At 30.4% G+C, this 15,046-nt stretch overlaps 1 protein-coding gene across 1 annotated transcript in view; it reads right to left on the bottom strand.

Moving 5' to 3' along the window:
• LOC111700786 (dual specificity tyrosine-phosphorylation-regulated kinase 2) overlaps positions 1-15,046 on the bottom strand; it is a gene marked incomplete at its 5' end in the record, with an annotated part of 52,811 nt that overhangs the window by 2,207 nt on the left and 35,558 nt on the right. Inside the window, 4 exon segments of the mRNA XM_023471825.1 lie at positions 16-269; positions 2,009-2,104; positions 2,369-2,425; positions 4,832-4,961. Of these exon segments, the coding sequence (XP_023327593.1) occupies positions 16-269; positions 2,009-2,104; positions 2,369-2,425; positions 4,832-4,961 (537 nt within the window).

Raw genomic sequence — 15,046 nt, 5'->3', positions numbered from 1 at the left:
TCTTTAAAAACTTACCAGGGGAGGTCTGGGCAACCGCCGGCGTAACCAGGCGTGACGCAACGCCGCCGTTGGCGTCATTCTCGTGGTGGGATCCCACTCTAGGCAACGGCGGATAAAGTCAAGGAAGAGTTGATCGTCGCAGCCCTTAAGGGCTGTTTGAAGCTCCCTAGAGCCCGGCGGTCCTCTTGGTTTTCCTCGGCGGGATCTACCGCCGTTCAACACCGTTGTTCCGTCCGCTAAACTCGAGGCGGTGCAGTAGCGGGGATATCCTGCAAATAATAAATATAAATTATGGATATAACTAAAAGGTTACCGTTGTAAATCTGACATGCCATTCTATAAATGGAGGATTGATTGAAATACTGTTACTTTAAGTAGAAGATTTTAAAAATCTATATTTAGCGAACACAAAGGCAAGTTTATAATATCTATTTAAAAAATCAAACAATCCCACTGTTTAAAATAAAAATTTTAAAAATCTATATTTAGGGAACTAAAAGGAAAGTTTAAGAAGTCTATTTAAAAAATCAAACAATCCCACTGCTTAAAATAAAAATTTTAAAAATCTATATTTAGGGAACTAAAAGGAAAGTTTAAGAAGTCTATTTAAAAAATCAAAACAATCCCACTGTTTAAAATAAAAATTTAACAAGTAGAATCCTTAACAAGACATCTAAATAGAAGTGTCGCGGATGAAATTTGAAAGGTTTTGAGAAATTCAAGTTTTAATTTTAATTAATAAAGGAATCTTGTTAACGGGCAAATGAAACTTTAACACGAACTGTTTTAAACTAAAGTTTGAAGCCTCTGTTCTTGAAATGAATTTCAGATTTAGAAAATACTGGGTTACTGTAAAGACTGTAAGACTGTAAAGACGACTTAACACTTGTATCCCAAGGTTAATTCAAGCCTGCCTTTCATGGATTATTTGATTTGCCAAAGAAAACAACAAGTTTACAGTTGCAGGGAATAATTAATATAAGAATGAAAACTGTAGGTAACCCTATATCTATAAAAGGGGCCATCATTTTTCAGAGTTAAGAAAAGATGTTTTCATATTTCATCTAGAATATATCTAAGAATTTTAAAAATTGGAAATAAATCTTTTAAAAAAATTTTAATCTTAAGAAATTTTTACTTAAGATAAAACTTGAAAGGTATTAAAAAACAAAGTTTTTATTATGAAACCCTTCAATCAAATAACCTCATTAAAACTTTACAATATTTTACATCAAAATCTAATCTTATGATAGAATTCTTGGACGTTTTTCCAACTGGAACAAATCATGGACTTTTTTATTATATTTGATTAGAACCACAAGAGTTCACGAATTATCTATTGAAAATTTTTCGCCATCGAACTTGTAGAAAGAATAATACTAATACGATGGTCATCTATATATAAATTTGGCTTGTCTGTCTGTTAGGGTGTTTGTTTGTTTGTTTGTATCCAATAAACGTCAAAACGGCTGAACCGATCGGGCCCAAATTCTTTGTGGGACATCACGTGACCACAGGGAAGGTATATGAATGATAAAAATTAAGAAAATGTGTTTTAAAGGTTTTTAATTTTGTAAAAAAAATAAATTCTTGAAAATCCGCGAATTTTTTTTTAAATCCGCAAATTTTTTTTCTTATTTGATTTGAAATGTAAACAAAAAGAACATGTTCACAATTTAAATAGAAGATGGGCGCGAAGCGCCCTAAAAGCCTAGTCTATATATAAATCTGGTTTGTCTGTTTGTTTGTCAAACGTCAAAACGGCTGAACCGATCGGGCCCAATTTTTTTGTGGGATCTCGCTTGGTTTATAGATGATCAAAATTTCAAAATGTAGCCTCCAACAAAATTCGATTATCATCAAATTTTGAAAATCCACGATTTTTTTTATAAATCCGCGAACTTTTTTTGTAGAAAATGTTCACAATTGAAATAGAAGATGAGTGCAAAGCGCCCTGAAAGGTTAGTGCTATTTAAAAAAGAAAAAAGTTGTTATGAAAAAAAAATACCTTTTGATGAGATAAAATTTTTTGCCCGTTTTGATTGGTCTAGAAGCTTCTGCGGAGGCATGCCCAGGAGCTCTATTATACACGACAACTGATCCCCTGAATTATTATAAAATTTAGAAAAATTCTTTATCAAATTTTCAGAGGCAATGCGCTTTAAGAAAATGATAAGAACATACTTTCTTAGGTTTGTTTTTACTCTTGCAAGAGTTAAATCAAGAAGGAATCAATTTTACAATTTATTTGGTCTAGGAACCGAATTATGAAATTCAATTCCTAGAATTATTTCCTCAAAAAGAAGTGGAAAAGTCGCATAACTTTGTTTTGTCCAAAAAGTAATAAATCAATAAAAGAATTTCGTACCTTCATCTTCTCCAGGCAGTAAAGGGTACCCTGTCAACAGCTCACAAAGTATACAACCTAAAAAGTAGAAAAAATAAATATTTTTTTTAAAAAAACATTTTTAAATTTTGAGAGAATTGTTCTAATTCTTATAATGGAAAGATAACATTTATTCTGTGTTAGGACAAAATAATGATTCTTAGAAATTTGTAATATTTAATATATTAACTAAAAATACTTTAGAAAAATTAATATGCACTTAAGACCCTTCCGATATTTACACATTATCAAGATTATAATCATCCACGATAACGAGAAAATTATCATTCTTGAAAAAAAAAACAATTCTTAATATTTTCCAATATAAAAAAGATTTCATAAAAATTACTTTCTATTTCTTTTGTATTTTAAAACATTATATAATATATTTTTATAAATTACCCAGAGTTGAGGAAGAACAATTAATTTTAGAAATATAGCATTTTCAAAAAATATATGCAAAATTAAATTTTAAGATATTTGTGCAATTTTTGTACTTGGAAACCTTTTGAAAAGATCATGATTTTTTATTTATCATTGTCCCTAAACTGTTGAAAAAGTAAAATATATGTATATATATAGATGTCTAAGATCTAAGATTATCAACATATGCTAGGTCTGAACTGAACCAGAAGTTTTGTGAGGATAAAGTTTTCTATCTTTAGAACAACTTTTATTCTTTCAGTGGATGGAGGTTTTTACAACCTGAAGTGTTTGAAAGTCTGTACAACTAAAAAAAATGTCCCAATTTACTAACAAGTGATGTCCCGATTCAGAGACAAAAAAGGATGTTTAAATCTAAGGGCTAAAAGAACTGTCCCATTTCGGAGGAAGAAATGGAGATCAAAGAAATGTTCCAATTTGGAGGCAGAAAAATATGCATCTATCCATGGGTTAAAAGAAATTGCCCAATGAGAGGTATGTCCCAATTCGGAGGGAGAAAGGGATGTCTCCATTTGGATGTCCCAATTCAGAGGCAGAAAGTGGCTAAAAGGAAAGTCCGCCAATAAGAGACAGATAATTAATCCAATACGTAGACAGAATTGGATGTGCATATTTAGAGATAAAGAGATGTATCAATTCGGAGACAAAAAGAGATATCCTAATTCAGAGGCAGAAAGGAATATGCCAATCATAGCCATGGCTAAAAGGAAACGAATTGGATGTGCCTATTTAGAGATAGAGATGTATCAATTCGGAGACAAAAAGAGATACCCTAGTTTAAAGTCTTATAATGTATAGATTGTAGATTCTGTAGAGTATTTTCTTCTACTAAATATTATTGTAGAAGAATTAGTATTCCTCAAGGGTTCATTAGTTCCATCAGCTGTATTATGTCATTTCAGCAAATCCAAGGTTAGCAAGGACACTTCTTAGATCAGGGGTTGGAGGGATTATACATATAATATATATAAATATATATTATATATATATGTGTTAGTATTATCTTAGTGCATGTTTAAACTAGGGGGGATAGGGGAAGGATTTAGGAAAATGATAAAGGAAAGGGAAATGGAGGAGTGGAAGGAAGTAAGGGCGAGGGGAAATAAAAGGAAAAAGTTATGGATCAGAAATGGAACAGAAACTACGGAAAAAGGAAGGGGGGGAAATATAACTTAAAAGGGAGAAAAGCAGGGGGAAACGAGGAAAGGAAAAAGAGGGCGAAAGTAAGAAGAAAGGAAAAAGAGGATGAAAGGAAGAAGAAAGGAGTTGGATTAATGAACAGAGGTGACGGTAAAGATGGATTCTGTGATTATAATAATCATATTAGTCATAAAACTTTTCACAGAGAATGGATAGATCATTCTAGACATCTCTCTTACTCATTCCTTTCTACAGATATTCAGAAATAAAATATTTATGTTTTGTTTAAATTAGTCATAATTTTTTTATTTGCAGTCATTTTTGTAGCATTTCAGAAATTGTATTTAATGGTTTAAGTCAAATATTACTTTTTCTATTTCGAGTAAATTTGTTGATTATTTTAAAAATATTAAATATTATTTTGTAGCTACATTTTTGTATGTTTACATTCATGATAATAAAAAAACAATTTTAAACTATATTCATTTAAGATGTATTCAGATGAATGAAATATTTATTTTATATACCCAATAAAAACAACTTAATATCATAAATATTAAAAGGTCTGCACTTCCTTCAGTTTAAAAAATATTTTAGATCAAAAACAAAGAATTTTAGAAAAACTTATGCCTGAAAGTTTTAACACTACCTTTCAAAATATAGAAAAAAGAAATACTTTTTTAAAATTTTCATATGCACGAGTAAAACTTTATTCCTGTACAGTGTACATTATTTTTTTAATTTGAAATAATCAACTGATGATAATTTCAATGTTAAATTTTAGCTTTGGAAATAAAACTTTTGCATGAATATGAATACATTTTTATTTTTTTTTATTAAAGTTTATAAAAATAAACTGACCTAATGACCACATATCAATGGGCATCCCGTATTTAGCCCCCAAGATAACTTCAGGGGCTCTGTAGAACCTACTCTGGATATAGGTGTAAACTCGCTGGTGCTCGTAACAACTTGATCCAAAATCTATCACCTGAAAAACAAATAACTTTTAGTATTTTTTCATTAAATTTGTGTACCTAAAGGTGTTAAGTAATATGGGACTATACATTCCTTATTTTAGTTTCTTCTGTTGGAAAACATCAGCATTTATGGAAGACGAAATTTAAGACCTATATTCCAAGAACGAACATCACGGACGCACATTCAGGACGAGCTATTGAGGACACAAATTGAAGACGTATATTGAGGACACACATTGAGGACGCACATTGAGGACACACATTAAGGACACACATTGAGGACGTACATTGAAGAAGCACATTGAGGATGAACAATATGGACGCACATTCAGGACGAGCTATTTAGGACACAAATAAAGGATGCATGCACAAGTAGGACGAGCTATTGAGGACGTACATTCAGGACGCACAAATTCAGGACGTACATTCAAGACGCACATTTAGGACGTTCATTCAAGGCACGCATTCAGGACGCACATTAATAACATAATACATAAATCGCAGCTTTATACAACATGAATTTTAAAATATAAAACTTTCCATGATCTGAACACGTGAGCTCTGATATTCGTTTTCTACGTTGTTTAGCCTCTAATCCCCTCCTCCTACCCCAACCTCCAGAATAAGACGAATGATTTCTCCGAATATTTGCGCTACAAACTCATTTCCGTTCAACCTGCCGCACCGCAGCCCAGGAGCAACAACACAAATATCAAAAACAACAAAAATAAGTACATTTTGTCCAAATGATTTGAGGCCGAGATTTTATTTTAAATATGGTTTCTTAAGAATTTTTTTGGAAAAATTCTGAAGAAATATTGGGAGAGACCGAAAATAAATAAAAGATCCTTCCTCGAAAAAAATTGAGCTTTTTAAAAATTTAGCAAGAAACAAAGAGAATATTGTAAAAGCTTGTGCTTAAAACATTTGATGCATTCAATTTTTTGCATAAGCGAGTTCAAAAAGATTGAAAAGAAAATAAAAACTAGAACAAATAAGGGACTGTGTGCGCTATTTCAAGTGACCCTCCATGTATGAATAGGAATTCCCGATTCACAATAGTACCCTTAAAAGCTTTGTCTGATCACGTATGAATTAGATATTACTGTTCACATATTAATTTTTCAAGGGTACCGTTGTGAATCGGCCATTGCCATCTTTGCATAGAGGGTCACTTAAAATTAAGCTTACAGTCCCTTTTTCCCAAAGAATTAAAAATGGAAGGCCGGTGGGGGGTGAGTGGGGGGAATGACCTAGAACCCTATGTGAACAAAAACTCCAGGGTTCACTTATTTTCCCTTGTGAACAATGAACCGCGCCAATTCTAAATCACAAATTTAACAACTTAAAAAAGTTTAATTTTCCATCAATTTTATTAAACAATTGGCTTTGTTTAAATCAAAACAAAGAAATTTAAGTATAATCAATTGTGCATAAAATAACCCCGGTCCAAATGGTGAATATTGAGTATTAGTCTCCGAAAGGGGGCAATATCCAAGTTTTTATATTTTAAAAATAAGTTTTATTGCAATAAAACTGATTTTTAGCAATGAAACTGATTTTTAGCAATAAAACTGATTTTTAGCAATAGCACTGATTTTCAGCAATAAAACTTATTTTTAGCAATAAAACTGATTTTTAGCAATAAATCTGATTTTTAGCGAAAAAACTGATTTTTAGCAATAAATCTGATTTTTAGCGATAAAACTGATTTTTAGCAATAAAACTGATTTTTAGCAATAAATCAGATTTTTAGCAATAAATCTGATTTTTAGTGATAAAACTGATTTTTAGCAATACAACTGATTTTTAGCAATAAATCTGATTTTTAGCGATAAAACTGATTTTTAGCAATAAATCTGATGTTTAGCAATAAATCTGATTTTTAGCGATAAAACTGATTTTAAGCAATAAAACTGATTTTTAGCAATAAATCTGATTTTTAGCGATAAAACTGATGTTTAGCAATAAATCTGATACATTGAAATAGTAATTTAGCATAAAGAATTTTTTTCAAAGTTGAAATGTCGTTTGAAAACATCCCATTCAAGCAAATCTAGGAAACATCGTAAACAGTCCCTTTAATGAAATCTAGGAAATATCGCATACAGTCCCTTTAATGAAATCTAGGAAATATCGCATACAGTCCTTTTAATCTAGGAAATATCGCATACAGTCCCTTTAATGAAATCTAGGAAATATAGCATACAGTTCCTTTAATAAAATCTAGGAAACATCATATACAGTCCCTTCAAAAATCTAGGAAATAACGCATACAGTCCCTTTAATGAAATCTAGGAAATATCATATACAGTCCCTTCAAAAATCTAGGAAATAATGCATACAGTCCCTTTAATGAAATATAGGAAATATCGCATACAGTCCCTTTAATGAAATCTAGGAAATATCGCATACAGTCCCTTTAATGAAATCTAGGAAATATAGCATACAGTCCCTTTAATAAAATCTAGGAAACATCATATACAGTCCCTTAAAAAATCTAGGAAATAACGCATACAGTCCCTTTAATGAAATCTATAAAACACCGCATACAGTCCCTGTATGGAAATCTAGGAAATATCGCATACAATCCCTTTAATGAAATCTAGATAACATTGCATACAGCCTCTTTAAGGAAATCTAGGAAATATCGCATACAGTCCCTGTAAGGAAATCTAGGAAATATCGCATACAGTCCCTTTAAGGAAATCTAGGAAATATCGCATACAATATCATTAACAAATCTTGGAAATATCGCATACAGTCTCTTTAATGAGTTTACGAGTTCTGTTATCTTTGCTCTACCGGAAGAAGTATAAATAGAAAAGAGTTCATGAACTGGGTCACCTAGCTTCAGTCAATCTTCTTTAAAGGGACTGTGCACTATATTTCTAAGACTTGTTCAAAGGGACTGTGTACGACATTTAACATATTAAACTATTGTTTAAAGGACCTTTATGCCAAATGTTTAAGTTTGTTTAAAGGGAATGTATTCGAAATTGCTTTTTATAAACTTTTCCTCTATTTCTTCTTCAGATCTTTAATTGCTTTATAAGACGCACTTTAGTTTAAAATATTAAGCTGTTTTCAGAACGTTCTTTTAGGCTTTTAAAATGTTTACGAGAGTGCTAATAAACCGGTTTAAAATTTTTTTTCTGACAATATATTTTGATATTAGCGACTTTTTGCTTTTTCTGAAATTCATGACTTTAATTTTGAACTTTTCAAGAATATTTTTCATGGGCTCGCTTTTAGAAAAAGAGCTTAAACGATTTGACACATCAAAATGTTGATTGTCATTGTTTAAAGATTACTTAACGAATGTTTCAATTTTAATTGGAAGAGGATGAGTTGTAGAAAATGGTGAGTATTTTTCTATTAGTCATCATTTTCCTCATTTTATCTCCCCCCTCCTCCTCGTGTTTTTGAAATTCGAGGCCTTCAGCTGAAATTTTTCCAAATGAAATCTGAAAAAAATGAAAGGGATAACTATCACAAGTTTTTAAATGCCTAACATTCTGTTCTTAAATTCGAAAAAACGTTCGTAATTTCGAGCAAACGCTTCTAATTTTGACAAAAAATGTTCATAATTTTGTCCAAAACATTCGTAATTTCGAACAAAAAGTTTGTAATTTTTTACCAAAATGTTGGTTTTTTGAACAAAATGTTCTTAATTTTGCCAAAAGTGTTCTTAATTTTGACCAAAATGTTTTTTAATTTTAACCAAAATGTTTTTTTAATTTTAACCAAAATGTTCTTAATTTCGAACAAAAAGTAGTAATTTTAACTAAATGCTTGTCATTTCGAACAAAAACTTCGTAATTTTGAACAAAATATTGATAATTTTGAACAAAATATTGATGATTCTGGGCAAAATATTTGCAATTTTGATCAAAATATTCATAATTTTGAACAAAATGTTCGCAATTAAGAACAAAATGTTCGTTATTAAGAACAAAATGTTCGGTATTAAAAACAAAATGTTCGTAATTTTAAACAAAGTGTCCAAAATTTCGACGTAATGACGACAGGTTTTCGATAAGTTCGACATTACAAACAACATTGAAAAGTTTTAAAAAATCTGGTTTTCCCCATAAATTTCATTATTCGTAAGACCAAACAGAAATGGGAATAGGAATCATATAAGCATATCATTTAGACTTGAAATATAGACATAAGTTTGAATGGTGAACAATGGAGTTTCTTTAACCTTGAAAAGCATGCATTATAGCATTACAATGCTTGTGTTGCATGCTTACTTGCATGAGTGTCTGCATGTGTGTGTGTGGGTGGGGGGGGGGATTACTTGCATAGATTTATGTCTTTAAAGTGACCCCATTAAAAATTATGATATTGATAAATATCTAAAAGTTTCGACGCTATAGTTACTTCAAGATATTGAAAAAAATCACAAATTAACGAAAGTTTAAAGAATGGAAATAGAGAGCGTTACTGTACCGTTAAAAGTTTATTTGAATAAAAACCAATATTAACGATTAACGACAAGAAATGGATAGAATTTGGTTAATTTAAATAAAGGAACGACAGTAAATTGAAAAGAGAAAAAAACAGGACCAAAAACATTGGCAAAGGGGGAGCTAAAATTTCTCAAAACTGCAATAAGATTTTTTTCGTTAATAACACTTTTCAGCCCCCCCCCCCTTTAAACATCCTAGTTGCGCCTTAGATTATATATAGTAGCCAAGGTGTTGAAAGGAAGGTTAGTGTCTCTAGACACAATTTAGCCAAACCAGGGAAATTGTGTGAATATTAACCTTGGAACAATGTTTATGACCGGGCAGGCAGTAAAACAGGCATATGCCTTTAATTCTCATATTTATCAGAACTCGCATTTAAATACGCGCATATATGCAATAAGGTTCAAAACCAGTTAAAACATTATTTTCTCTGAAATTGATTATTAAAAAAAATATTAGGCAAAGTACGATAATTTTTCTAATAAGAATTTAAGTTAAAGCTTCATAACATCAGATAAAACTTTCATGGGTCGCGATCAAGAGCTAAAGTGATTAGCTTTCAGCCTATACCCCCTTTTATTTTTCCTTTACTGTCCCTTTAAGTTGTGTATGGATAGGTTTTATAAGGAACTAAATCAATAAAGTTTTCTCTGCTTTTGTATATATTGTAGTGTATACAATGTATACAATTTAAAGTAGAAAAATTTTAAAGAACTGTTCTTGAAATTTAAAATGACTTCCATTTAAAGAGGGGGGGGGGCAGGTCGATTCACAACGGTACCCTCTCAACCTAACGTGGAAGATATGGTCGGTTTTCTGGCTTGACAAAGTGTACAATTCTGTACAATTTCTTAGTTTGTTTCTGTGGCATAAATCTGCAAGTTACTTCTTTTGAGAAACCATATTTGGAAATAATCAATTTTCAAATAGAAGATGTGCAAATCTTTTCGCTAACGCTCTGAACGTTTGTAAAGAATATATCAATGTGTATTTTTTATGTATCTACATATTTCTTGGGTCTCTATCCACTTTAAAACATGAAGAGACAAAATCTGTGTAAATACTTGATTTTTATATTCTGTCAAGAACACAAATATAGATTCCACGTTTCTTGTCTAATATATTGTGTTTAGATTCCTTATACGCACATTTTTTAACAAAACGTTTAACACTTTAAAAACACAAAAGTAGTGTTTAGATTTTCTTTTTAAAAAAAACGTTAAACACTTTAAAAACACAAAAGCTGTGTTTAATTTCCTTATACGCACATTTTTGTAATAAAACGTTAAACAATTTAAAACACAAAAGTTGTGTGTTTAGATTTCTTATACGCACATTTTTTAATAAAACGTTAACCACTTTAAAAACACAAAAGTTGTGTTTAATTTCCTTATACGCACATTTTTGTAATAAAACGTAAAACAATTTAAAACACAAAAGTTGTGTGTTTAGATTTCTTATACGCACATTTTTTTAATAAAACGTATACACCCTAAAAAAACACAAAATTTGTGTTTAGATTTCTTATACGCACATTTTTTTAATAAAACGTATACACCCTAAAAAAACACAAAAGTTGTGTTTAGATTCCTTATACGCACATTTTTTAAAATAAAACGTTAACCCCTTTAAAACACAAAAGTTGTGTTTAGATTTCTTAAACGCACATTTTTTAAATAAAACGTTAAACCCTTTAAAACACAAAAGTTGTGTTTAGATTTCTTAAACGCACATTTTTTAAATAAAACGTTAAACCCTTTAAAACACAAAAGTTGTGTGTTTAGATTTCTTATACGCACATTTTTTAATAAAACGTTGAACAATGTTAAACCCTTTAAAACACAAAAGTTGTGTTTAGATTTCTTAAACGCACATTTTTTAAATAAAACGTTAAACCCTTTAAAACACAAAAGTTGTGTGTTTAGATTTCTTATACGCACATTTTTTAATAAAACGTTGAACAATTTAAAAACACAAAAGTTGTGTTTAGATTTCTTATACGCACATTTTTTTAATAAAACGTATACACCCTAAAAAAACACAAAAGTTCTGTTTAGATTTCTTAAACGCACATTTAATAAAAACACTTTAAAAACACAAAAGTTGTGTGTTTAGATTTCTTACACGCACATATTTTTAATAAAACGTATACACCCTAAAAAAATTGGAATAGATAATTAAGGAGTACATTTAAGAACAATTCTTCCAATTTACAGGGAAACATGTCAATTCTCATCTACAGAAGTATTAACATTAAACATACCTGAAACAGACAAAATATTTTCAATAAAAGATTATATTATATTCGGTCAAAATATATCATTACTTTTAAATTCCCAGCAAATTTAATTTAATAGAACATATTTGCTTTGATTGGTTGTTGAAATCGGATAACATCATTGTTTAGATTAAAATTTTATATCCCGAAATACGAATATCTGAATTTAATGGATAAAAATTGGTTCTAAAGTTCTAAAGGCTCACTGTCTTTTAAACCAGGACCTTTAATTGACCGTGCCCCACGCCTGCTGGGATTTGAGGATAAATTCAAATTTCGATGTTTAATTTTACTTTCCAACTTTAAACAAGTGGNGAAGGTACAATGTCTGACCCATTTTCTCATTACATAGAGTTGTACCATGGCTGACAGTGGTAGGCGATTAAATCAATACAATGAAGACGACTTTTGATTTCAATTTGGATTTTATCAAGCTGCTAAACAGCATGGATACACATAAACATAGAAAGTCAAGAGAAGCTGTCTATAAAAAAGCTTTTCTTCGATTACTTTTATACTTGAAATTCGAAAAAAGCTTGTTAACAATCAAAACTTAAATAAAAAGTCGTCTTCGTTGTATTGATATAATCGCCTACCAATGTATAACAGAGAAAGAACAATGTTTTTTTTTACAACATAATAACCGGTTTATTAAGAACACTGTAGCTAAACATAACAAATGGTATTTACTTTCTTTTAAATTAAACTTATTTATTAACCAGTTATGAACACCTAACCACATTTTTTACGGTGACATGGAAACGCCTCAACACGGAAACGCCTCAACACGGAAATGCCTCAAAAAACGGACTCATAAAACTAATTTAATGTCGTCTTCTCTCATTAAAAAAAATATTTTAACACTTATTTATTTAGGGTAAGTTAGGTTGTGCCGCAGGCTACGGAGGGGGCCGAGCGCTGCGGCTAGAATGGGCTAGGGGGCCGAGCACTGCGACTAGCCCTGAACGAAGGGATCTTTTCTCCTACGTGTGCGTAAAATCACGTCTAACCTATAAATTGATCCTTTTATCCATAGTTTACAGTGCCGTTGATATAATTTGAAACACGAATATACCAATTTTTATTTGATTATTATCAAAAAGAAACGAGATATTCCAATTTTTATTTTTATCAATTCAAGGAATAAAAAGTAGGATTAAATCTAAATGAAAAATGGTTTTGTAATTTCATTTTACTGGCGCTAGGTGAGCTTGAAGCCACAAACCATTAAAAAGTTCAAGCATGGCCTTGTTTTTTAACTAAATAGAGACATCTGTTCTAAGAAATTCAGACCGGGATCCACATTCATTTGACTCCCCGGATCCGCAACATCATACTAGTCCAAGGATCCGGATTTAAGTGGCAAATATCAATCAAACCTTTTCTGTTCTTAAGTGTCTTAAAATTGCAAACTAAAGAAAATTTTGATTTCTTTTTGTAGAAGTAAATAATAAAAGCTTACAGATATTTTTTATTATTTCTCATTTTCATTGTTTAAATTAAAATCATCAAGTTTTAACATTAATATTTCTCATTTTCTCTTATTGTAAAAGGGGCCTTTTCAAGTTGAAATAATTTGAGAGGTGCAGGGTTATCCAGAAAGGATGAGACCTTAATGAGGATCTTAAACTCTCTTACAGGGACTGTAAGCGTAATTTCAGGTGTCCATCAATCACCGATTCACAACGGTACCCAAAAACCGTTATCTGATCAATGATGTGGAAGATATTGTCGTTTTTCAGCTTTAATTCATAATTAATAATTAATTCATAATTGGGTATGGGTACCGCTGTGAATCGGGCATTGTTATCTTAACATGGAAGGTCATATGAATTTACACTAACTGTCCCTTTAAGCTAAAGGATACGTTTAGATATCTATTAGTAACAAATGATATTAAGAGAAAAAATTGTTAAGATTACAAATTCTCTATACAATATTTAACAATTAAAAATTGAAAAAGATAACAAATGCAATTGATTCAATAATTATAAGGAATAGAAATTTAGAGAAATATTTATGGAAAAAACCGTAAAAAAAACAATAAATATCGTAATTAATACAAAAAATGTACAAAGAATAAAAGTATATTACCAGAATTAAGTGGCCCCACGGGATTCATAACATGCTAGCAGTTTATCTAACTTTACAGCGTGTTCAAAAAAATTCATACGTTAAAAATATGTATAAAAATCATACTAATCATATTTTTTTAACTGCATAATATTGATCAAAATATATTGTCACTTTCATATGAACTCATAGACAAAGTGAATTTACTTAAGATATGTGTGTACATATATGCTGTTTAACATATTTATTTCGTATTAGATAAATAAATCAAAAGTATCTATAAATATATATACTTTACTTTTATTTGTTTACAAAATAAGTCAGAACGACTGACACAATCGGGCCCAAGTTTTTTGTGACAATTGACAAAAAAAAATTAATAGAACAGCTTAATCAATGAAAATTTAGATAGATAGAAAGATAAATAAAATTAAGAACAGAGTTCATATTTAAAGGTTAAAAGATGGAATAAAATTTTTAAAAAAATATTATCTTACAACTTTTGGTGATTTTAATAATTAGATCACAGTAGATCAAATAGTTAAAGTTATACTGGAATAGATAATTAAGGAGTACATTTAAGAACATTCAAATATAAATATACTAGAAATTCAAGGCGCTTCGCGCCCTTCTTTCTAGCCTTAGAGGGCGCTTCGCGCCCATCTCCTAAATTAATTGTGAACATGTTCTCTTTGTGTACATCGTAAAACAAAACAAAAATAATTCGCGGATTTTCACAAAAAATTTCGCGGATTTTCAAAATTTTAAAAAATTTAATGCCGATCGAATTTTGATGGAGACAAATATTTGAAATTTTGATGATTCATAAACCTTCCCTGGAGTCCCTAGATGTCCCACAAAAAATTTGGGCCCGATCGGTTCAGCCGTTTATTGGATACAAACAAACAGACAAACAGACAGACAAACAAGCCAAATTTATATATAGATAATATAGATAGATAGATATAAATATATAATATAGATAGATAGATATAAATTTCAAGAATAAATATAATATATAGATATTTAAGCCTGTCCTTGAATACCACTAGAATTAGTTCAGCATGAGAATCAAGAAATGACCAAACAAATTCAGGAGTGTAAAATAAATGTATTTAAAGAAACTTTTTGCAATTTTTCGAACAAGTATTTTAAAATTATTCATAAAAGCCCTTATACCCTCTTTTTTGCTAAAGACCCCCCCCCCTCCTGTCAGGTGTTGTTACGCCTGATATGCCTGGAAAACCTTGGTCCAGTAGAACCCTGA

The sequence above is a fragment of the Eurytemora carolleeae genome, unplaced genomic scaffold (assembly GCF_000591075.1).
Source record: "Eurytemora carolleeae unplaced genomic scaffold, Eaff_2.0 scaffold169, whole genome shotgun sequence".
NCBI lineage: Eukaryota > Metazoa > Arthropoda > Copepoda > Calanoida > Temoridae > Eurytemora > Eurytemora carolleeae.
The sequence above is the reverse complement of the archived record's forward strand: the minus strand, read 5'-3'. Positions and strand labels throughout refer to the sequence as shown.